We start from the raw sequence: 25,245 nt of genomic DNA, 5'->3' as shown, positions 1-25,245 counted from the left end.
CCAGCTGAGCCACAAGGGAAGCCCAAGAATACTGGAGTGTGTAGCTTATCCCTTCTCCAGCAGATCTTCCAGACCCAGGAATTGAACTGGGTTCTCCTGCATTGCAGGTGGATCCTTTACCAACTGAGCTATGACGAAAGCCCTTTAGAAAACACCTTTAGAGTTCACAGAAAAACAGAATCCTGGAACTGAAAGGATTGTGTGACAGGTCAATCAGATGACCTCCAAGTCTTCATGAACAAACCCCACCCTCTTCCAGGTGAAGAAAACTGAGACCAAGAAGGAACTTGCCCAAGCCAATAAAGCTAATTGTTGTCAAAGCCATTTCCATTCTAACATTTTTCCCATTATCCAGTGTTGCCTTCTGTCACAAGACACTGAGAACTTTTAATCCCACCGAAGCTTTTGTACTATTTACATATACATGAAATTAACTCTAATAAAAGTAAAATTCAGTAAGTTACTTCTCAACTATTTTACATTCTCAAAGCCCCACTCTTCCATGCCTTCCCAAACCATTCCTTCATGCTTACTCCATTTTACTGAGTATTTGGCCAACTGGACACATAAGGTGCACATCCCCTAGAAGTGCATATTACACCTGGGGAAAGAGACCATAAACAAGTAAATAAGTCTACAGATTGTGATAAGTGCTATTAAGGAAGTATAGACTACAGACCAGGACAGAAGGAGGAATGGTACTGCTTCTAATGGGGGTGGTCTGGACAGACTCTCGGAGAAGGTGGTTTAAGCTAAACCTGAGGATGAGGAGCCATCCTGCTAAAAGCTAAGGCAAAAGGCCTGAGGCAGGATTCTGGCTTATGCAAGCAATTAGGGATTGGATGAGTACTAAGAGGTGAGGTTAAATAGGATTTTCCCATTTTAAAACTTTATCCTTTAGAAGGCTTTAAGAAGAAAAGTGGTGGGGGAGGGTATAAATTAAGAGTTTGGGATTAGGAGATACAAAGTACTAAGACCCTGATACTGGGAAAGATTGACGGCAGGAGGAGAAGGGAGCAACAGAGGATGAGCTGGTTGGATGGCAGCACTGACTGAATGGACATGAGTTTGAGCAAGCCCTGGGAGAAACAGTGGAGTACAGGGAAGCCTAGTGTACTGCAGTCTATGGGGTCACAAAGAGTCAGACACAACTTAGCGACTGAACAACAACATATATAGAATAGATAAATGTCAACATCCTACTGTATAGTACAGGCAGGTGTATTCAGTATCTTGTAGTAAACTATAAAGGAAAAGAATATGAAAAAGAATATGTACATATATGTATAACTGAATCACTTTGCTGTATACCAGAAGCTAATACAACACTGTAACTTAACTGTACTTCAATTAAAAAAAAAAAAAGGAAAATAGTGAGGTCTGACTTCTGCTTTGATTGGCTGCTCTGTGACAATAGATCAGAGAAGATTCAGAATGGAAGCAGGTGGTCCAGTTGGCTTCAGCATAGTCTTGTCAATGCCACTCAATGTGTGGTCAGCAGGCGAGCCAGTGCCCCTCTGAAGGCTGTCTGTCTCCTGTCCAGGGGAAGTAATTACAGAGATGGAGAGTAATTGCTCAGAACCTCTATAGTCATTTCACATGGCTGCAACATCCCAGCATGTGATCAGTGAGCTTACTCTGAACAGATTATAAACCAGTTCTCCTTTGTCTAACTTTGCCTAACAATTGTGTAACAGTTTCTTGTGGCAAAGCTGCATAAAAGTATCAGTCACAATGCACTGAAAATAAAAAAGTTGCTTCTTCACCATAGACAGTTTGAGAAGCACTAGTCTCCATGATTAAAACAGACCTCAGACAAGGGTAGCAGCAGTGGAGACAGAAATAAAAGGACAGTTTCAAGAGTAGAACTGATAGGATCTACTGATGGACTAGATATGAGGGGTAAAACAGAGAAATAACTCCAGAAGGAATGAAGGGATGGAGCCAAAGCAAAAACAAGACCCAGCTGTGGATGTGACTGGTGATAGAAACAAGGTCCAATGCTGTAAAGAGCAATATTGCATAGGAACCTGGAATGTCAGGTCCATCAATCAAGGCAGATTGGACGTGGTCAAACAGGAGATGGCAAGAGTGAATGTCGACATTCTAGGAATTAGCAAACTAAAATGGGCTGGAATGGGTGAATTTAACTCAGATGACCATTATATCTACTACTGTGGGCAGGAATCCCTCAGAAGAAATGGAGTAGCCATCATGGTCAACAAAGGAGTCCGAAATGCAGTACTTGGATGCAATCTCAAAAACGACAGAATGATCTCTGTTCGTTTCCAAGGCAAACCATTCAATATCACGGTAATCCAAGTCTATGCCCCAACCAGTAACGCTGAAGAAGCTGAAGTTGAATGGTTCTATGAAGACCTACAAGACCTTGTAGAACTAACACCCAAAAAAGATGTCCTTTTCATTATAGGGGACTGGAATGCAAAAGTAGGAAGTCAAGAAACACCTGGAGTAACAGGCAAATTTGGCCTTGGAATGTGGAATGAAGCAGGGCAAAGGCTAATAGAGTTTTGCCAAGAAAATGCACTGGTCATAGCAAACACCCTCTTCCAACAACACAAGAGAAGACTCTACACATGGACATCACCAGATGGTCAACACCACAATCAGATTGATTATATTCTTTGAAGCCAAAGATGGAGAAGCTCTATACAGTCAGCAAAAACAAGACCGGGAGCTGACTGTGGCTCAGATCATGAACTCCTTATTGCCAAATTCAGACTCCAATTGAAGAAAGTAGGGAAAACCACTAGACCATTTAGGTATGACCTAAATCAAATCCCTTATGATTATACAGTGGAAGTGAGAAATAGATTTAAGGGCCTAGATCTGGTAGATGGAGTGCCTGATGAACTATGGAATGAGGTTTGTGCCATTGTACAGGAGACAGGGATTAAGACCATCCCCATGGAAAAGAAATGCAAAAAAGCAAAATGGCTGTCTGAGGAGGCCTTACAAATAGCTGTGAAAAGAAGAGAAGCAAAAAGCAAAGGAGAAAAGGAAAGATATAAGCATCTGAATGCAGAGTTCCAAAGAATAGCAAGAAGAGATAAGAAAGCCTTCCTCAGCGATCAATGCAAAGAAATAGAGGAAAACAACAGAATGGGAAAAACTAGGGATCTCTTCAAGAAAATTAGAGACAGCAAGGGAACATTTCATGCAAAGATGGGCTCGATAAAGGACAGAAATGGTCTGGACCTAACAGAAGCAGAAGATATTAAGAAGAGGTGGCAAGAATACACAGAACAATACAAAAAAGATCTTCATGACCAAGATAATCACGATGGTGTGATCACTCACCTAGAGCCAAACATCCTGGAATGTGAAGTCAAATGGGCCTTAGAAAGCATCACTACGAACAAAGCTAGTGGAGGTGATGGAATTCCAGTTGAGCTGTTTCAAATCCTGAAAGATGATGCTGTGAAAGTGCTGCACTCAATATGCCAGCAAATTTGGAAAACTCAGCAGTGGCCACAGGACTGGAAAAGGTCAGTTTTCATTCCAATCCCAAAGAAAGGCAATGCCAAAGAATGCTCAAACTACAGCACAACTGCACTCATCTCACACGCTAGTAAAGTAATGCTCAAAATTCTCCAAGCCAGGCTTCAGCAATACATGAACCGTGAACTTCCAGATGTTCAAGCTGGCTTTACAAAAGGCAGAGGAACCAGAGATCAAATTGCTAACATCCGCTGGATCATGAAAAAAGGAAGAGAGTTTCAGAAAAACATCTATTTCTGCTTTATTGACTATGCCAAAGCCTTTGACTGTGTGGATCACAATAAACTGTGGAAAATTCTGAAAGAGATGAGAATACCAGACCACCTAACCTGCCTCTTGAGAAACCTATATGCAGGTCAGGAAGCAACAGTTAGAACTGGACATGGAACAACAGACTGATTCCAAATAGGAAAAGGAGTACGTCAAGGCTGTATATTGTCACCCGGCTTATTTAACTTCTATGCAGAGTACATCATGAGAAACGCTGGTCTGGAAGAAGCACAAGCTGGAATCAAGATTGCTGGGAGAAATATCAATAACCTCAGATATGCAGATGACACCACCCTTATGGCAGAAAGTGAAGAGGAACTAAAAAGCCTCTTGATGAATGAAATGAAGTGAAAGTGGAGAGTGAAAAAGTTGGCTTAAAGCTCAACATTCAGAAAACAAAGATCATGGCATCTGGTTCCATCGCTTCATAGGAAATAGATGGGGAAACAGTGTCAGACTTTATTTTTGGGGGCTCCAAAATCACTGCAGATGGTGACTGCAGCCATGAAATTAAAAGACACTTACTCCCTGGAAGAAAAGTTATGACGAACTTCGATAGCATATTGAAAAGCAGAGACATTACTTTGCCAACAAAGGTCTGTCTAGTCAAGGCTATGGTTTTTCCAGTGGTCATGTATGGATGTGAGAGTTGGACTGTGAAGAAAGCTGAGCGCCAAAGAATTGATGCTTTTGAACTGTGGTGTTGGAGAAGACTCTTGAGAGTCCCTTGGACTGCAAGGAGATCCAACCAGTCCATTCTGAAGGAGATCAGCCCTGGGATTTCTTTGGAAGGAATGATGCTAAAGCTGAAGCTCCAGTACTTTGGCTACCTCATGCAAAGAGTTGACTCATTGGAAAAGACTCTGATGCTGGCAGGGATTGGGGGCAGGAGGAGAAGGGGACAACAGAAGATGAGATGGCTGGATGGCATCACGGACTCGATGGACGTGAGTCTGAGTGAACTCCGGGAGTTGGTGATGGACAGGGAGGCCTGGCATGCTGCGATTCATGGGGTCGCAAAGAGTCGGACACGAGTGAGCGACTGAACTGAACAGAAAAGTGAAAGTGAAAGTTAGTCAACAATCCTGTCTGACTCTTTATGATCCCATGCACCGTAGCCCACTAGGCTCCTCTGTCCATGGAATTCTCCAGGCAAGAGTACTGGTGTGGGTTTCCATTTCCTTCTCCAGGGGATCTTCCCAACCCAGGCATCAAACCCAGGTCTTCTGCATTGCAGGCAGATTCTTTACCAACTGAGCTACTAGGGGAAGCCGCCAAGAAAAAGGTAGGGACAAGGTTTCTGGTTTGAGCAAATAGATGGTGTATTTACTGACAAGAAAAAACAAGAGAAGTACTGATCTAGAGGCGAAAAAGAATCAAGAGTTCTTTTGGACATGCCATGGTATCCAAACAGTGGATGTTCCAGTTTAGGGAAAAGATGTAGGCTGAAGATAAAAATTCCGAAATTATTACCATGTAATCAATGTGTAAAGCTATGGATAAAAGACAGAACATGGAAAGTTCGAGGGGGAAGACAGAACAGTGCTGCTGAGAAACAGATTCTGATAAAGACAAAGAGGTGTCCATCACATCACATCACCAGAGAGGCCACTGGTAGGCTTCTGACAAACAATCTCCCAGGAGTAGTGTACATAAAAGAGTAAAGGCATCTACAAGAGCTGACAGCCTGAATTAATCTTTTTTTTCCTGCACTCCCAGAGTCCACTTCTTTAAGCACATCTCTGTCTTACCTATGAGCATTAGTTGCTTAGCGTCTGTGCTCCCAACTAAGTTGTAAGCTCCATAAAAGCAAGGATCATGTCTTATTCATTTTTAAAAGTCTCCTTCCACCGTCCAGCTTAGCACATGTTTACTGAACTGAACTCTTTGCTTTTTTACAAAAATAAAAACACTTCATAAGAAATTGATACAAGTACACAATGCCTATTATGTTACTTCAATCCCACACATGGAACTATATATATATATTGTAACTGCCTAGTACAGTCAGATTGGAGAAGGCAATGGCACCCTACTCCAGTACTCTTGCTTGGTAAATCCCATGGACAGAGGAGCCTAGTAGGCTACAGTCCGTGGGGTCGCGAAGAGTCGGACAAGACTGAGCGACTTCACTTTCACTTTTCACTTTCATGCATTAGAGAAGGACATGGCAACCCACTCCAGTGTTCTTGCCTGGAGAATCCAGGAATGGTGGAGCCTGGTAGGCTGCCATCTCTGGGGTCGAACAGAGTCGGACATGACTGAAGCGACTTAGCAGCAGCACAATCAGATATCATTCCACATTAAACTATCCCTAACATATGCTCTAAAAAGCAATAAATATCCAGTATAAGAAATTATCATCTAAAAACAATCTTTTAACTTCAGTATACCAAAGGTGTGTTTATAAAACCCAGAAATTTGACACTTTTAATGTGGTAGGTAGTTAGACTGAAGTAAATAAGTCTTTTAGTCAAGTGGAAACACAGGAATTTTGTCATATTTAAAAAACAGAAAACCAATTCAAGAAAAAAACCTATCAATTAAAAACAGTTGGTTCCAATCAGAATTACCTCCTTATAGTCTCCATTTCTGTTGAGTCTGAAACCCTCAGGAGTATGAAGCTGAACTGTTGTATTATTGATTACTTCTATGCAACACTCTTGCTCAGGAAGGCTCAGTGGGCGTACCCTACAGTACACCTGAAAATACAAGAAGGTGCTTAAACAACAAAGGTTGACTTTTTACCTGACTTTTCCTTCATTCATTTATTCATTCATCAACCCACATTTGGCATCTACACTTGAGAGCTATATAAACTTAGAGCTACAAAAGCCAAAAATCGGCTACCCAATTTGCTGATTGTCAAATGCAAACAGATATATTAGATATGAGAAAATTTTAAATGCACATAAAATCAAAACTCTAAAAATCAAGAACATGTCACACAATGAAAAATATCTGAAAAGCTGTTAGGATTGTGTGGAACACAATATACTAAAGTGAGAGATTCAAAACGTCATCTTCTTAATCAGTAATAGGGTTGGGAGAAAACTGGTCGCTGTATATGCAAAGCACCTGATTCCTACAACTCAGATCAAAGATAACACTCCAGTGCCAATGACGGGAAAATTAAAACAAACAAACACAAAAGAAAAAAACAGAGCAAGACAATGTTCTTTTATTTGCCATTAGCTTTTAAAAGTTCCCAAGCCTGAAACTAGTGAAGTTCATAGAATAGTCACGAGAATAAATGAAACTGTTCTAAACCAGTCTATGAAATGTGGTCCCCAAAAGCATGGAGTTTGGGGCTTTACTCTTGAAGTATGCCATAAGTTACTATTAACTGTCGTAAAGATAGGAGAGGATGTTCATCCAAGCACAAAATTTCTCCCCATCCCAGAGACTATGAAGAATATCTCCAACGTAGTTGAAGAATATTTTTTCATTATCTAGCTTTTCAAATATAAGTAGTTATAGGAAGTATGCAACTGACAACCAGACTAATAAATTTACTAGACTAATAAATCCTACATAGAAACAAAATTTCAAAGCTGGAATCAGCCTTAAGCAATTTAGTACAGTCCTTTTAGCCAAATGTTGTTTGATTCCACTTCCACATCTCTGTCCCTTTCAAGCATACAAAACATAAAGGGACTGAAGAAAGAACACACAAATTCACAGGCAGATCTTACCCCAACTGGGTCTTTAAGACTCGTTTGGGATCCTTTTTTCACTGGTGGTTTCCGGGGTGTCTTAGTCCTCCTGGTCACAGAAACAAAAACATTTCAGTTCAACACTAACATATAAAAACCTAACCTATAATTCATACACAGACAATCTTCCTAGGGGTTATAAAATTATTCTTTAACAGTTCCAAAACACTATGCCCCAAATACTGTGAATACGTACAATCTACCTTAGTAGCAGAGTGTTTGTGACATGCGAAACTTAAAGTAATTAAAATTTGTCTTAGGAGACATTTGTGGCACCAAAAACAGAAATAACAGGCCCCAAATGGAGTTATCTGTGCTAAGTTCCATGTCACCAAATTGTGACTTAATACATAACTTACAGTTTCAACCACTCCCAATAGAAGAATCTTAAACCAGTCAATCTGGAATTACCTGGTCAGCACTGGTAAAGTGATCTGTCTGACAGACCCTGCCATAGAGTAAAGGATGTTCACCTTGCTACAAACAATCCACTCATTGCTAGTATAATTCCTTTGTTCCACAGTTCAGTTCAGTTGCTCAGTCATGTCCGACTCTTTGCGACCTCATGAATTGCAGCACGCCAGGCCTCCCTGTCCATCACCAACTCCCGGAGTTCACTCAAACTCATGTCCATCGAGTTGGTGATGCCATCCAGCCATCTCATCCTCTGTCATCCCCTTCTCCTCCTGCCCCCAATCCCTCCCAGCAGCAGGGTCTTTTCCAATGAGTCAACTCTTCCCATGAGGTGGCCAAAGAAGTGGAGTTTCAGCTTTAGCATCAGTCCTTCCAAAGAACACCCAGGACTGATCTCCTTGCAGTCCAAGGGACTCTCAGGAGTCTTCTCCAACAGCACAGTTCAAAAGCATCAATTCTTTGGCGCTCAGCCTTCATCACAGTCCAACTCTCACATCCATACATGACCACTGGAAAAACCATAGCCTTGACTAGACGGACCTTAGTCGGTAAAATAATGTCTCTGCTTTTCAATATGCTATCTAGGTTGGTCATAACTTTTCTTCCAAGGAGTAAGCGTCTTTTAATTTCATGGCTGCAGTCACCATCTGCAGTGATTTTGGAGCCCCAAAAAATAAAGTCTGACACTGTTTCCACTGTTTCCCCATCTACCGCCCCATAAAAATCTTCCATTTTGTACAGCTCTTAGGAACACTTTTCTATCTGCTAGATAGGATGCTGTCTGATTCATGAATCACTGAATAAAACCTGTAAGATCTTTACAATTTACTCATCAAATTCTGGTTTTTTTAATATCTACTTATAGTTCTGTATGTTAAGTGGTTTGCTTTCTTGACCAACAATTTCACAGGCATTACAAATTTGAAAACTCAACAGATAATTGAGCACACTTATCTCAAAAGGCATTTCATAAAGCACACATGTTGTGCTTAGCCCATTGCCAAGGCAGACCAAGTGATTAATTTCTAAATTATAAAAATGCAGATGGAGAAATCCACTCTTTGATCAAGATTCATGTCTTTATTTTTAAAGAACAAGTGACTATTGAATTCTCAAAACTATCATCCTTTGTTCCCAGACAAAATGTGGTCCCCAAACTGCAATTTTGTGCTGTCTTAAGTGGGGGCAGTAGAAAAAGATATTTTGGTTTATTTCACCATTTCTCTAGTATGACACTCCCCCCTTCCCCTCCATTTATCTACAGACGAGATAAACATTTAACACTAAGTGAAATTATTGGCTTGGACTATACAGGTTTTTAAAATACTTTCTCAGCACTTTCCCAATGAAACAATACAAATTCGTGTTTTAAGTGCAAAATATTATGGTAGGTTTACTTAAACTCAACATTTTTTTTCTCCAAAGATAAAAATTTTGACTTTAGCCTGTTAAGAAAACAAGCTGTTTTTTTTTTTTTTTTTTGCAAACGACTAGCTATATCATGGGAGAAGACAATGGCACCCCACTCCAGTACTCTTGCCTGGAAAATCCCATGGATGGAGGAGCCTGGTGGGCTGCAGTCCATGGGATCGCAAAGAGTCGGACACAACTGAGTCACTTCACTTTCACTTTTCACTTTCATGCATTGGAGAAGGAAATGGCAGCCCACTCCAGTGTTTTTGCCTGGAGAATCCCAGGGACGGCGCAGCCTGGTGGCTGCCGTCTCTGGGGTCGCACAGAGTCGGACTTGACTGAAGCGACTCAGCAGCAGCAGCAGCAGCAGCAGCAGCAGCAGCAGCAGCAGCAGCAGCAGCAGCAGCAGCAGCAGCTATACCATGAAATACTTTGCACAAGTATTTCGTCACCCAGTAGCGGTCAAGGAATTAGGCTGCGGCGCAAACGTCAACCAACTACGCGAGGAATGCGGGCGTTTGTGGCCGGGGGCGGGGTTGTCTGAGACCAAAAGAACAGACCAAAAGGAACTGGCCTACACCCGAGGGTCGCGGCCCCGAGGCTACCGAATTAGACTAGGAAAGGCAGGCAGTGCGCCCGGATGCCAAGGGCTCTTCAGGAGCTGAGACCACCTACCCAACCCCAAACCCAGGACACAACAGCAGACCCACCCGCGAGACGACCCTCGACCCTCACTAACTGGGCAAAATGCAACCCGCGAGTGCGGGCGGCCAGGGAAGGAAAGGGGAATTAGAGAAAGGATTGGAGGCGGCGGTCCCGGCCCAAACCTCCCGCCCCTCCCAACGTGGGGCCGCCCTACGCGGCCGAGTGTAGCCAGGGCGGGGAGCCAGGCGCCCGACTCCGCGAGGCGCGGAGCTAGACGGGGTGGACGAGGACGGGTCTTCACGCCCGTCTCCCCCTGGGCGGTCCTGGTGGGGGGCTTGGCGCCCACGGCGCGGCCGGGGGCCTGCCGCGGCGAGGGGAGACGCCGGCCCCAGTTCCGCAGCCCAGTACTCACGCTGGCTTCATGGTGGTAAGCTCCGAACTGCCCAGACGCGCGCGCGGGGGATGCCGGACTCGGTCGGGGGTTGACGAGAACGGCGGGCCTCAGGGACCGGCCACAGGGACCGCGACTCGGCGACTCAAGCGCGGCGCTTCAGGAATCCGTGAAACGCCGCTGAGGGGCCAGGTGAGCTCGCGCCGGCGCATTTCAAACGGGCCAATCAGCGCCCGCCCACGGGAGGGGGCGTGGCCTCAGAAAAAGCGCCTGCTCAGTAGGATGTGGTGCTCGTCTCCTAGGCGACCGACGCAAACAGTGCATTGGCAGCCTGGTGTCTGGGCTCCAGGGCTGGAGTGGGAAGCTAGGCTCAGATATTAAGAAATAGACCCCATCCGTATTCTCTGAGGACACTGAGAGTTTCTTTTCCCATATCCCAGTAAGTCCAATGGAAGGGCAAGTCCAGGACTGATTCAGAGATCAGCAGAGTTGGTCCGACCCAGGAGTGTCCAGTCCTTGGTCTGTACCCTAGGCAGAGACAGACTCACTGTCTGGCTTCCAGATCATCACATCACGTTGGCTTCCTTTCTCTCTCTTCTTTGTCCTTCCGGGAATCTCCGTCTCTGGTTTCTCTGGCTCTTCCCGAACCACTCTTTTCTAAGATGAACTGATTCTCACTTCGACCTTTGCCCCTAAACCAATGACTATGAAATAGGCACCTACATCTTTGCTCTCATGGAACTGTAGTCCTATTCTCCTCAACTTTCTACAGGACCAGACACCAGTAAGAATAGACATAATATCCTCAACCCATAATGTTCCACATAAAGATGGTTCCTGTCTTTGCTGTTACATAGTTACAGTGAATAAACTTGGAAATTCATCATTTTACAGAAGAGTACTGTGTTAAAGAGTATACTTGTCTTACATAATGTTTCACAGATATTGCTGCTAAGCTGTCCTCCATAAACGTCCAAATGCACAATCCCAGGAGGCATGTATGAGAGGACCTGTTTTTCCACATTTCTCAGACAGCAAAGTGTTACCAAACTTCTCTGTGGATGTTGATCTAATAGATGAAAAGCAAAAATCACAAATTTAAATTTTCTTTTATGGTAAATGAGATTGGGTGTCTGTGCCTGTATTCAACAGCCATTTGTATTTCCTTCTCTAAGAATCGTGTTCGTATCCTTTGCCTCCTTGTTCTGTTGGGTTGTTAGTTTTTTTGTTGATTTTGTTGATTTTTTGTAAAAGCTCGTCACATATTAAGGAAACTAGTCCTCATCCAAAATTTGAGTTCAAATTTTTTTATAGTTCATAATTTTGTTTACATTGCTTTGTGACTGCTTAGGGAAAATTTTAAGGCAGGCATATTTATCAGCCTCCTCTTTTGTGGCTTCTGTTTTGTGTCACACCAGAGAAAAAGTCATTTGTACTCTGACATTTAAAAAGTGTCTTTAATCTTATATTTTTCCTATTGCTTTTTTATGTTTAAGTCTTTGAACCATTGAACTTTGTTGTCAAGTGTAAGACTGAGAAGTAAGAAGTGAAGCCGCTCAGTTGTGTCCAACTCTTTGCAACCCCCTGGACTGTAACCTATCAGGCTCCACCATCCATGGCACTTTCCAGGCAAGAATACTGGAGTGGGTTGCCATTTCCTTCTCCAGGGGGATCTTCCCAACCCAGGGATCGAACCTGGGTCTCCTGCACTCCAGGTAAGCTCTTCACCGTCTGAATCACCAGGGAAGCCTGGTGTGAGGTTGGGATTTTCGTTATTTAGGAATTGGCCTGGGCTGCTGGCCAATTACCTCTTAATTACATTGTAGCCTGGCTTTGGCCTCAGTCTTTCCATTGGAATTCTTCTCACCAAGATCAATGTTTCATTGATGCCAAAACTATTTTTGACCCTTAGCTGACTTGACCTCTTAACAAATTAAAAAATATTTCCTCTCTTCTCATGTCTTTGTTTTTACTCCTAGTTTTCTAGCCCCTCTTTCTCAGCCTCATTTGTGAGTTCTTTTTTCTGCCTTAAATATTATGGCTTAAGGTTTTCACCTGGTGTTCACTAGCTATGCCCTCTCTGCAGGCACTCCCAACCATTCCTGTGGCCTACATACCACTCATATTTGCTCCTCTGAGTTGGAGAGCCATATGTCCAACACCCTGCTGAATTCACTTGGGTGCCTCACAGACACCTCACATTGAACACCACCCTAATCTCTTCTCCTGAATCTGTTCCCCCTCAAGCATCACCATCTATCCACCACCCAAGTGCAAGGCACCCCCTTTGACTTTTGCCTCTCCTATTCCAACAGTCCCCAAATCTTGACATTTCTATCAACTAAATAGCTTTTAAAACCCTCCTCTCCATCCCCTCAACCACTACCATCTCTTGTCTGGATGACTGAAATAGTATCCTAACAGGCTTCCCTGCTGCCATCTTTCAAGCCTGGTTCCATTTTGCAGCCAGCTCACCACTAATCACAGATCTGATCATGTCATTTCCCTGTATGTAACACCACAGTAGTTCCCACTGCTGGACACCCTCAACAGGCCCTGGGGTTCTTCCTCTCCAAGCTCATCACCTCTCATTTCCCCTTGCCTCCCTCCAGCCATGATGCCTGAACACACTGGGCTCACACAGCTTTCCCTCTGCTGTCAAGCTCTCCTCCCTTCCTTCCTCTGACAATGCCTCCTTACCCTCAGGTCTCAGCAGATCTTCTGCCCACGCCCCTGCTCTGGATGCTGGATCCCTGCTCTCTATCCATAGTCCTCGGCACACCACCTCCAAGTCATTCCCTCTGATTTGCTTCAGAGCTCACATCCCAATTTGTGATTGCTACTCCCTCAGTGGTAAAGTATCCACCTGCAAATGCAAGAGATGCAGGTTCAATCCCTGGATAGGGAAGATCCCCTGGAGGAGGAAATGGCAACCTACTCCATCCAGTATCCTTGCCTGGAGAATCCCATGGACAGAGGAGCCTGGGGGACTGCAGTCCATAGGGTCGCAAAGAGTCAGACACAACTGAGTGACTAAACCACCACCACCAGCTTATCCCCAGATCCTGACTAGACGACACAGTCATGTCCCCCGTGCCCAGCAATGAAGATACTCCATATGTGTTTGAAGGAATGAATGAGCCCATCCCTTCACAGAACATCCCATGGAAGACCCAATTATAATTTATCACCCCCAGCTTTTCTTCAGGCCAGTTTCTTATTTCTCACTCATTTACATTCTTATCAAAGTTCACTGCCAATGTTTTAATGCCAATTCATTATTTCTCTGTTCAAAAATGGTCAGGCACTCCCCATAGCTGGTTAAAGATTTGCATTTCCCCCTAGAATTAGAGCGCCAAGCAGGGGCGGAGTTCAGGAGAAGCAGGTAGAAGAAGGGTAGAGGGTAGAACTGGGAGGCTTTTTAAAAGATAAGGTTTGGGGCTCCCTAGTAGCTCAGTGGTTAAAAAAAAATCCTCCTGGCATTGCAGGAGACATGGGTTCGATCCCCGATCTGGGAAGACCCCACTTGCTGCAGAGCAACTAAGCCCTGTGCGACAACTGTTGAGTCTGTGCGTTAGAGCTCAGGAGCTGCAACTACGGGAGCCCACATGCCCTAGAGGCTGTGCTCACCGACAAGGGAGGCCACTGCAACGAGAAGGCCTTGCACCACAACTAGAGAAAGCCCAAGCGTGGCAACGAAGAGCCAGCACAGCCGCAACTGAAGACAAATAAATAAAAATTCAGAAGGTCAGGTTTACTGCAGTACCCTTTACCTATAATAAAATTCACCTTTTTATTTGTACCATCTAAATATTTGACAAAACATACACCATCCTGTAATGACTGGCACAGTCAAATGTATAATATTCCCATCACACCAAAAATTCCTTGTGGTGCCCCTCTGCAATCACCTTTCCCTATTCCCAGCCCTTGGCAACCACTTTTCTGATTTCTTTCCTTAGATTTCTGTCTTTTCCTGAATGTCTCTTCTTTAACTCAGCATAACCTTTTTGAGATTCATCCATGTATCGCATCTATCAGGAATATTTTCCCTTTTTATTGCTGATTAGTATTCCATTGTATGACAATCTACCCATTCACTGGCTGATGAACATTTAAGCTGTTTCCATTTTTTAAAACTGGCATAATTATTTGTGTAAAGTTATTTATGTAGAAATAGATATTTTCATTTCTCTTGGGTGGGATTGCTGGTCCTGTGTTCAACGTAAGTTTAACTTGATAAGAAACTGCCAAACCGGACTGGGAGGCTTTTATGTAAATCACTGAAAAGAGGTTGATACTACAGACATTTGAAACCATAATTAATCCAAGCTCCTAGCTAAACAAGTCCAGCTGTGGGAACCTAGTAACCAGTAAGCACCGGAAAACACCAAAGCCTGGAGTGTTTGATGAAAGGCGGTAAGGTGGAGACCAGGTGCCCTGAGCACCCAACATACAGCTCACCAAAGGCTTCAGTGGCCTCACCAACATAATCTCACATCCCCAGGCCATCTGTAAAATGAATGAGCGGGATGTTAATGTCTTACCTACTCAAAAAACAATAAAATCAACAAACTTGGGGGAGGGTGTAACATTGATATAAAAACACAGATGATCTGAGCAGAACCATATTTCAAATGAATAACACTCACACAGAAAGGGAGCTATCACTTACCCAAGTTGGACTATTTAGACTACAGTATATGCCCTCAGGCTCAAGACAAAAAGAACTTGAAACATCCTGGGTTCCCTTACCCTGCTGCTCTCCACCCGGGTGCCCTTTCCCAATAAAATCTCTTGCTCTGTGAGCACATGTGTCTCTTCAGACAATTCATTTCCAAGTGTTAGACAAGAGCCCAGTTTCGGGCCCTGGAAGGGGTCCCTCTTCCTGCAACAAATGGCGACTCTGGCGGGGACTCTTCTTCACCGAGACTGACATCCTGACCACTCGGGGTACTCAGGGGCCAGCTTGCCTGCTAGTGGACCAGACCCAGCGGCCACAACTGGGACACTTTTGTCCCTGGTCTCCTCCTGACGCGGACAACTGGCCAGAGTGCCCCGACCGGTAAGGAACAAGAGACTTTATTGACCTCTCTCCCCTTCCCTCTCTCTTTCCTCTCCTTAACCCTTCCTATCCTTCCCCGTTTTTCTAGTCCCCCGGTCCTGGATGCAGGAATCTTGTCAAAGGGCCCTCAGCCTGAGCTGAGGATTGGAGACTGATCACCTCCTCTTGGCAGAGAACTCGAATTCTGGTTCTGGTCTGGTCTGATTTCTGGTAGGGCCGAGTACCAGTCCTCCCTTCTCTGGAGGCCCTGGGAAAAGTCCCACAACACTTGGGTATCTGTAGGTGGCAGGAGACGTCTGTAAGGCCACCCCTTTCGCCCCCCTCTCCCATCTCCTCCGGTTTTTTTTCCTCCCTTGAAATCTTTGACTTGGATCTGAAGTTCTGTGTCTCTATAGGAGGTTTTCTGAGAGACTATATTCTTGTATTTAAGGGCTGCCCTGGTGGCGCAGAGGTTAAAGCATCTGCCTGCAATGTGGGAGACCTGGGTTCGATCCCTGGGTCAGGAAGATCCCTTGGAGAAGGAAATGGCAACCCACTCCAGTATTCTTCCCTGGAGAATCCCATGGACGGAGGAGCTTGGTGGGCTACAGTCCACGGGTCGCAAAGAATCGGACACAACTGAGAGACTTCACATATGCCCTCAGACTCAAGACAAAAAGAACTTGAAACATTGAATTCCAATTAGTTGGCCTTTTTGAACACGTGGATTAGCAGTTCTGAAACAACATTAAATATATTACAGATAAAGGGAGCCAAGTTTCTCACTGTTAGAGAGTAATATAAACACCAAAAGGGGGGAAGTGAAAAGTACCTAGGAATTCTTTTTACTATTTGGCAACGTGTTTCTTAAGTATGAAATTATGTCCAAAAGAGGGAGGGATAGTTGGACTATATCAGTGCTTCTTAAATTCTCTTATAGTATTAAAAATCACTGGGGTTTTTGATAAAAACTTCAAAACTCCAGAACCATGCTCACCTCCAGCATGCACTCTGGGTCTTCTGCATCTGGGCATCTGGGCTCTGGAAATGTGCATTTTACATCATCAAACATATTTTTTTTAAGGTTGGGTTAAATTATCTTTGAGATTAGTGGTTCCACACTCTGGAGGAGGCAAAAATGTAAAGCGAGATTTAGAAACCTGTTTCTTGACATGGAGAGAATGAGTGTGACAACTGTTTGTTGAAGAACATTTATTATAGAGTTAAAGAATTCGTACAAATACCAAGGGGCCGTTGAAAAGTCCCTTCGGCAATCTCCCAGGAGGAATGTTGAGGAGAAATTTCAGAATTCAAGTCAAGTCTTGCCAGTGTCTTCTGGGGTTATCTCAGGAATGAGTGGCCTGATTTCTATTCTGCCAAAAAGACAAACACCTTCTGGCCTTAGGGCCTTTGCACTTAGAGCTCTCTGGACTTGAAATCCTTTCCCCTACCTGCTGGCAAAGTCTTATAGCTCATCAAAGAAGTGAAGCGTTAGTCACTAAGTCACGTCCTACTCTTGCCATCCCATGGACTGCAGCCCGCCAGGCTGCTCTGACCATGGCTTTCCCAGGCAGCAATACTGGAGGAGGTTGCCATTCCCTTCTCCAGGGGATCTTCCCGACCAGGGATCAGACTCTGGTCTCCTGCATTGCAGGTAGATTCTATACCATCTGAGCTACCAGGTAAGCCCTTAGTCCATTAAACTCAGTTCAGTTGCTCAGTCATCAGTCCAACTCTTTGCAACCCCTTGGACTGCAACATGCCAGCCCTCCCGGTCATCACCATCACCCTGTCATCATCCTGGAGCATGCTCAAACTCATGTCCATTGAGTTGGTGATGCCATCCAACCATCTTGTCCTCTGTCATCCCCGTCTCCTCCTGCCTTCAATCTTTCCCAGCATCAGGGTCTTTTCCAATGAGTCAGTTCTTCCCATCAGGTGGCCAAAGTATTGAAGCCTCAGCTTCAGCATCAGTCCTTCCAGTGAGTATTCAGGACAGATTTCCTTTAGGATTGACTAGTTGGATCTCCAAGGGACTCCAAGGCAGTCCAAGAGACTCTCAAGAGTCTTCTCCAACACCACAGTTCAAAAGCATCAATTCTTCAGTGCTCAGCTTTCTTTGAGATCCAGCTCGCACATCCACACATGACTACTGAAAAAAACCATAGCTTTGGCTATATGGACCTATGTCAGCCAAGTTATTTTTAATATGCTGTCTAGGTTTGTCACAGCTTTTCTTCCAGGGAGCAAGCACCTTTTAATTTCATGGCTGCAACACCATCTGCAGTGAATTTAGAGCCCAAGAAAATAAAGTCTGTCACTGTTTCCATTGTTTCACCATCTACTTGCCATGAGGTGATGGGACCAGATGCCACGATCTTGGTTTTTTGACTGTTGCGTTTTAAGCCAACTTTTTCACTCTCCTCTTTCACTTTCATCAAGAAGCTCTTTAGTTCCTGTTTGCTTTCTGCCATAAGGGTGGTGTCAATGCGTATCTGAGGTTACTGATATTTCTCCCAGCAAACTTGATTCCAGCTTGTGCTTCATCCAGTCCGGCATTCACATGATGTACTTGGCATATAAGTTAAATAAGCAGGGTGACAATATACAGCCTTGATGTGCTCCTTTCCCAGTTTGGAACCAGTCCGGTGTTAGGACTTCCAGGACTTCCCTGTAGCTCAGACAGTAAAGAATCTGGCTGCAACACAGAAATTGGAGAAGGAAATGACACCCCACTCCAGTGTTCTTGCCTGGAGAATCCCAGGAACGGGGGAGCCTGGTGGGCTGCAGTCCATGGGGTCGCTAAGAGTTGGACATGACTGAGCAACTTCACTTTCACTTTTCACTTTCATGCATTGGAGAGGGAAATGCCAACCCACTCCAGTGTTCTTGCCTGGAGAATCCCAGGGACGGGGGAGCCTGGTGGGCTGCCATCTATGGGGTCGCACATAGTCAGACACGACTGAAGCAACTTAGCAGCAGTAACACAGAAGTTCGATCCCTGGGTTGGAAAGATCCTCTGGAGAAGGAAATGGTGACCCACTCCAGTACTCTTGCCTGGAGAATCCCATGGACAGAGGAGCCTGGTGGTCTACAGTCCATGGAGTTGCAAAGAGTCAGACACAACTGAGCGACTAACACCGGTGTTCCATGTCCGGTTCTAACTGTTGCTTCTTGACCTGCATACAGATTTCTCAGGAGGCAGGTAAGGTGGTCTGCTATTCCCTTCTCTTGAAGAATTTTCCAATGTTTTGTGACCCACATAGTCAACGAAGCAGATATTTTTCTGGAATTCTCTTGCTTTTTCTATGATCCAACAGATGTTGGCAATTTGATCTCTGGTTCCCCTGCCTTTTCTAAATCCAGCTTGAACATCTGGAAGTTCTCAGTTAACAGACTGTTGAAGCCTAGCTTGGAAATTTTTGAGCATTACTTTGCTAGCATGTGAGATAAGTGCAATTGTGCGGTAGTTTGGACATTCTTTGGCATTGCCTTTCTTTGGGATTAGAATGAAAACTGACCATTTCCAGTCCCGTGGCCACTGCTGAGTTTTCCAAATTTGATGGCATACTGAGTGCAGCACTTTCACAGCATCATCTTTTAGGATTTGAAACAGCTCAACTGGAATTCCATCACCTCCACTAGCTTTGTTCCTAGTGATGTTTCCTAAGGCCCACTTGACTTCACACTCCAGGATGTGTGGTTCTAGGTGAGTGATCACACCATCCTGGTTATCTGGGTCATTAAGATCTTTTTTGTATAGTTCTTCTGTGTATTCTTGCCACCTTTTCTGAATATCTTGTGCTTCTGCGCTTTGCTGGAGCAGCCATGAAGAGAGTCCCCACATCAAAGGTAAGAGAAACTCAAGTAAGAGGTAGGCACTGAGAGAGAGCATCAGGGGGCAGAGAGATGGAAACCACAGTCACAGACAACAGGCCAATCTGATCACATGGACCACAGCCTTGTCTAACTCAATGAAACTAAGCCAGGCCATGTGGGGCCACCCAAGACAGACGGGTCATGGTGGAGAGGTCTGACAGCATGTGGTCCACTGGAGAAGGGAATGGCAAACCACTTCAGTATTCTTGCCTTGAGAACCTTATGAACAGTATGAAAAGGCAAAAAGATAGGACACTGAAAGAGGAACTCCCTAGGCGGTAGGTGCCCAATATGCTACTGGAGATCAGTGGAGAAATAACTCCAGAAAGAATGAAGGGATGGAGCCAAAGCAAAAAAATCACCTAGCTGTGGATGGGACTGGTGATAGAAGCAGGGTCTGATGCTGTAAAGAGCAATATTGCATGGGAACCTGGAATGTTAAGTCCATGAATCAAAGCAAAATGGAAATGGTGAAACAGGAGATGGCAAGAGTGAACGTCAACATTCTAGGAATCAGCAAACTAAAATGGACTGGAATGGGTGAATTTAACTCAGATGACCATTATATCTACTACTGTGGGCAGGAATCCCTCAGAAGAAATGGAGTAGTGATCATGGTCAACAAAAGAGCCCAAAATGCAGCACTTGGATGCAATCTCAAAAACTACAGAAAGATCTCTGTTCATTTCCAAGGCAAACCATTCAATATCACGGTAATCCAAGTCTACGCCCCAACCAGTAACACTGAAGAAGCTGAAGTTGAATGGTTCTATGAAGACCTACAAGACCTTGTAGAACTAACACCCAAAAAAGATGTCCTTTTCATTACAGGGGACTGGAATGCAAAAGTAGGAAGTTAAGAAACACCTGGAGTAACAGGCAAATTTGGCCTTGGAGTCCAAAATGAAGCAGGGCAAAGGCTAATAGAGTTCTGCCAAGAAAATGCACTGGTTATAGCAAACACCCTCTTCCAACAACACAAGAGAAGACTCTACACATGGACATCATCAGATGGTCGACACTGAAATCAGATTGATTATATTCTTTGCAGCCAAAGATGGAGAAGCTCTATAGAGTCAGCAAAAGCATGACCGGGAGCTGACTGTGACTCAGATCATGAGCTCCTTATTGCCAAATTCAGACTGAAATTGAAGAAAGTGGAGAAAACCACTAGACCATTCAGGTATGACCTAAATTAAATCCCTTACGACTATACAGTGGAAGTGACAAATAGATTTAAGGGACTAGATCTGATAGACAGAATGCCTGATGAACTATGGAATGAGGTTCATGCCATTGTACAGGAGACAGGGATCAAGAACATCCCCAAGAAAAAGAAATGCAAAAAAGCAAAATGACTGTCTGGGGAGGCCTTACAAATAGCTGTGAAAAGGAGGGAAGCGAAAAGCAAAGGATAAAAGGAAAGATATAAGCGTCTGAATGCAGAGTTCCAAAGAATAGAAAGGAGAGATAAGAAAGCCTTCCTAAGTGATCAATGCAAAGAAATAGAGGAAAACAACAGAATGGGAAATACTAGAGATCTCTTCAAGAAAATTAGAGATACCAAGGGAAAATTTCATGCAAAGATGGGCACAAAAAAGGACAGAAATGGTAGGGATCTAACAGAAGCAGAAGATATTAAGAAGAGGTGGCAAGAATACACAGAAGAACTGTACAAAAAAGATCTTCACGACCCAGATAATCACAAAGGTGTGATCACTCACCTAGAGCTAGACATCCTGGAATGTGAAGTCAAGTGGGCCTTAGGAAGCATCACTATGAACAAAGCTAGTGGAGGTGATGGAATACCAGTTGAGCTGTTTCAAATCCTGAAAGATGATGCTGTGAAAGTGCTGCACTCAATATGCCAGCAAATTTGGAAAACTCAGCAGTAGCCACAGGATTGGAAAAGGTCAGTTTTTGTTTCATCCCAAAGAAAGGCAATGCCAAAGAATGCTCAAACTACTGCACGATTGCACTCATCTCAAACGCTATTAATGCTTAAAATTCTCCAAGCCAGGCTTCAGCAATACATGAACCGTGAACTTCCAGATGTTCAAGCTGGTTTTACAAAAGGCAGAGGAACCAGAGATCAAATTGCCAACATCTGCTGGATCATGGAAAAAGGAAGAGAGTTCCAGAAAAACATCTATCTCTGCTTTATTGACTATGCCAAAGCCTTTGACTGTGGATCACAATAAGCTGTGTAAAATTTTGAAAGAGATGAGAATACCAGACCACCTGACCTGCCTCTTGAGAAATCTGTTAGGACGTGGAGCAACAGACTGATTCCAAATAGGAAAAGGAGTACGTCAACGCTGTATATTGTCACCCTGCTTATTTAAGTTATATGCAGAGTACATCATGAGAAACGCTGGGCAGGAAGAAGCACGAGCTGGAATCAAGATTGCTGGGAGAAATATCAATAACCTCAGATATGCAGATGACACCATCCTTATGGCAGAAAGTGAAGAAGAACTAAAAAGCCTCTTGGTGAAAGTGAAAGAGGAGAGTGAAAAAGCTGGCTTAAAGGCCAACATTCAGAAAACTAAGATCATGGCATCCAGTCCCATCACTTCATGGGAAATAGATGGGGAAACAGTGGAAACAGTGTCAGACTTTATTTTGGGGGGCTCCAAAATCACTGCAGATGGTGACTGCAGCCATGAAATTAATAGACGCTTACTCCTGGGAAGAAAAGTTATGACCAACCTAGATAGCATATTGAAAAGCAGAGACATTACTTTGCCAACAAATGTCTGTTTAGTCAAGGCTATGATTTTTCCAGTGGTCATGTATGGATGTGAGAGTTGGACTGTGAAGAAAGCTGAGTGCCAAAGAATTGATGCTTTTGAACTGTGGTGTTGGAGAAGACTCTTGAGAGTCCCTTGGACTGCAAGGAGATCCAACCAGTCCATTCTAAAGGAGATGGGTTCTGGGTGTTCATTGGAAGGACTGATGCTGAAGCTGAAACTCCAATACTTTGGCCACCTGATGCAAAGAGCTGATTCATTTGAAAAGACCCTGATGCTGGGAAAGATTGAAGGCAGGAGGAGAAGGGGATGACAGAGGATGAGATGGCTGGATGGCATCACCGACTCGACGGACATGGGTTTGGGTGAACTCCGGGAGTTGGTGATGGACAGGGAGGCCTGGTGTGGTGTGGTTCATGGGGTCGCAAAGAGTTGGACACGACTGAGCGACTGAACTGAACTGTGCTTCCATTATGTCCATACTGTTTCTATACTTTATGTGCCCATCTTTGCAGGAAATATTCCTTTAGTAAATCCAATTTTCTCAGAGCGCTCTAGTCTTTCACATTCTATTGTTTTCTCTATTTATTTGATCATTTAGGAAGGCTTTCATATCTCTGCTTGGTATTCTTTGGAACTCTGCATTCAGATGGATATATCTTTCCTTTTCTCCTTTGCCTTTCATTTCTCTTTTCTCAGTGATTTGTAAGGGCTCCTCAGACAACCATTGTGCCTGTTTGCATTTCTTCTTCTTGAGGATGGTTTTGATCACCGCCTCCTCTACAATGTTAGGAACCTCCATCCATAGTTCTTCAGGCACTCTATCAGATCCAATCCCTTGAATCTATTCGTCTCTTACACTGTATAATCATAAAGGATTTAATTTCGGTCATACCTGAATGGTCTAGTGCTCCATTACGTTTCTCCTCAAATGTCGGGTTATCAGAGGCTATCCAATCTCAGCTGCCTCACCCCACCCCTTCCTATTCCCTCACCAGGCTGCTTTTTTTTTTTTTTTGGCCACACCAAGTGGGAGCAGGATCTTAGTTCCCTGGACCAGGGATCAAACTCCTGCAGTGGAAGTTCAGTTCAGTCACTCGGTCATGTCCGACTCTTTGTGACCCCATGAACCACAGGACAGCAGGCCTCCCTGTCCATCACCAACTCCCAGAGTTTACCCAAACTCATGTCCATTGAGTCAGTGATGCCATCCACCCATCTCATCCTCTGCTGCCCCCTACTCTTCCTGCCCTCAATCTGTCCCAGCATCAGGGTCTTTTCAAATGAGTCAATTCTTCACATCAAGTGGCCAAAATATTGGAGTTTCAGCTTCAACATCAGTCCTTCCAATGACACCCAGGACTGATATCCCGTAGGATGGACTGGTTGGATCTCTTTGCAGTTCAGGGGACTCTCAAGTGGAAGGGTGGAGTCTGGCTCATTGGACCACCAGGGGAGTCCCCAGGCTTATTTTCTTGATGTGCTGTGCTTAGTCATTCCGTCGACCCTCGCAGCCCCATGGACTGTAGCCCACCAGGCTTCTCTGTCCATGGGGATTCACCAGGCAACAATATTGGAGTGGGTTGCCATGTCCTCCTCCAGGGGATCTTCCCAACGCAGGGATCAAACCCAGGTCTCCCACATCAGATGCAGATTCTTTACCATCTAAGCCACCAGCACTTACCATTATCTGAATTTATCTCTATCTCCTGTCCTACTGGCTGACCAGTGTATCATCTCCATGAGGGAAGGAGAGTTTTGGTTTTCTTCACTTCTATATTCCCAACTCTGAGGACAGTGTTTGTTTTATAGATACCTGGCACTAAATAAACATTCACTGAATGATTTCACAATCTATACATATACAGGAATCTATTTTTCATGATGAGTGAACATGTTTTCAGCATAGTAGGTGAAACATAACTAAGTCAAAGGAGAAACAGAACTTTACTATAATAAATTTTATTTTTCCTACCATAGTTTAAGAAAACCAGACATTAGTATAAGCTGGAAGAACATCTGTGAGTCTGGAAACAGGTCTCAGCCTTTTCATTCATAATGGATTGTCGACTGAAAAATCAGAGGCTGGCATTCAACAGTATGTTACAAAATGTTGACATACAGGGTTAAGAGCTGTTTCATATATAAAGGGTACCATGGCCAAACCAAATTCAGGACAAAGCAGATGGGAATGAAAGGTTTCTCTGATGCATCTGACAAAAGCATTCTTTTCCAGAACAGCATCCTGCCTTCCTCAGAATATCTCCTGGGAACTGAGTTCCTTCTCCAAAAAACACTTTGAGAAAGATTGCTGCAGACCAAGTGTCTAAATCACTTTGCATTCAAAAGCCTTCTAAACATCCCACTTCTAATTCTAATCAACAAGGGCCTCTTCTTGTCTTTTTTAAAAATACATTTTATTTATTTGGGGCTGCACTGCATCTTTGTGGCTGTGTGCAGGCTACTCCCCAGATGCGATGCACAGGCATCTCACAGCAGTGGCTTCCCTTATTGTGGAGCAGGGGCCGCAGGGCACTCAGGCTCAGTGGTTCAGCAGCTGCAAGTCCTGGGTTCTTAGAGCTCAGGCTCAGCGGTTGTGCACAGGCTTGATTGCTCTGAGGCATGTGGGGTCTTCCTGGACCAGAGATCACACTGTGTCCCCTACACTGGCAGTGGATTCTCAACCACTGGACCACCAGGGAAGTCTGACCAAGTCACATCTTTAGGAAAGAAGGCGCGTTCCTCTTCAAAGACTGCGCAAGGAAAATGAAACTCTCCATTTGTGACTGAAGGAAGAGGCAAGTGACTAAATGGCCTCATCCAAGCATACCTGAGTTTTATCACAATGATTGGTAAATTCTAGAGTAGTGTTTCTCAAGCCCAGGGAGGGGGAAGAGATACATTCCTTTAGGAATGTGCCTGCTCCCCCTCTCCCCTTAGGAGACAGGGCCTTGGTGAGCAGTTGCTACCAGTGGGAATATGGAATATCTCCAAAGTGTACTGAGATGTTTAAAAAAAAAATTGAGAACTGCTACTTTAAAAGACAAGGCTTCCCAAGTGGCTAAGTAGTAAAGAACTCGCCTGCCAATGCAGGAGCCGCAAAAGACCTGGGTTCTTTCCTGGGTTGGGAAGATCCCCTGGAGAAGGAAATGACAACCCACTCCAGTATTCTTGCCTGGAAAATTTCATGGAGAGGAG

At 44.2% G+C, this 25,245-nt stretch overlaps 1 protein-coding gene across 1 annotated transcript in view; it reads right to left on the bottom strand.

The window, feature by feature from the left end:
- KIF23 (kinesin family member 23) overlaps positions 1 to 10,403 on the bottom strand; it is a 46,346-nt gene extending 35,943 nt beyond the window's left edge. The window contains exons 1-3 of the mRNA XM_052646868.1: positions 10,393 to 10,403; positions 7,488 to 7,557; positions 6,366 to 6,494 (exon numbers count right to left, since the gene is read on the bottom strand). Coding sequence (XP_052502828.1) covers positions 6,366 to 6,494; positions 7,488 to 7,557; positions 10,393 to 10,403 — 210 coding nt within the window. The remainder of the gene's footprint in view (positions 1 to 6,365; positions 6,495 to 7,487; positions 7,558 to 10,392) is intronic.
- Positions 10,404 to 25,245: the final 14,842 nt, after the last annotated feature.

This window comes from Budorcas taxicolor, chromosome 10 (assembly GCF_023091745.1).
Source record: "Budorcas taxicolor isolate Tak-1 chromosome 10, Takin1.1, whole genome shotgun sequence".
Taxonomy (NCBI): domain Eukaryota; kingdom Metazoa; phylum Chordata; class Mammalia; order Artiodactyla; family Bovidae; genus Budorcas; species Budorcas taxicolor.
Note: the sequence above shows the minus strand (reverse complement) of the source record. Positions and strands in the feature narration are given on the sequence as shown.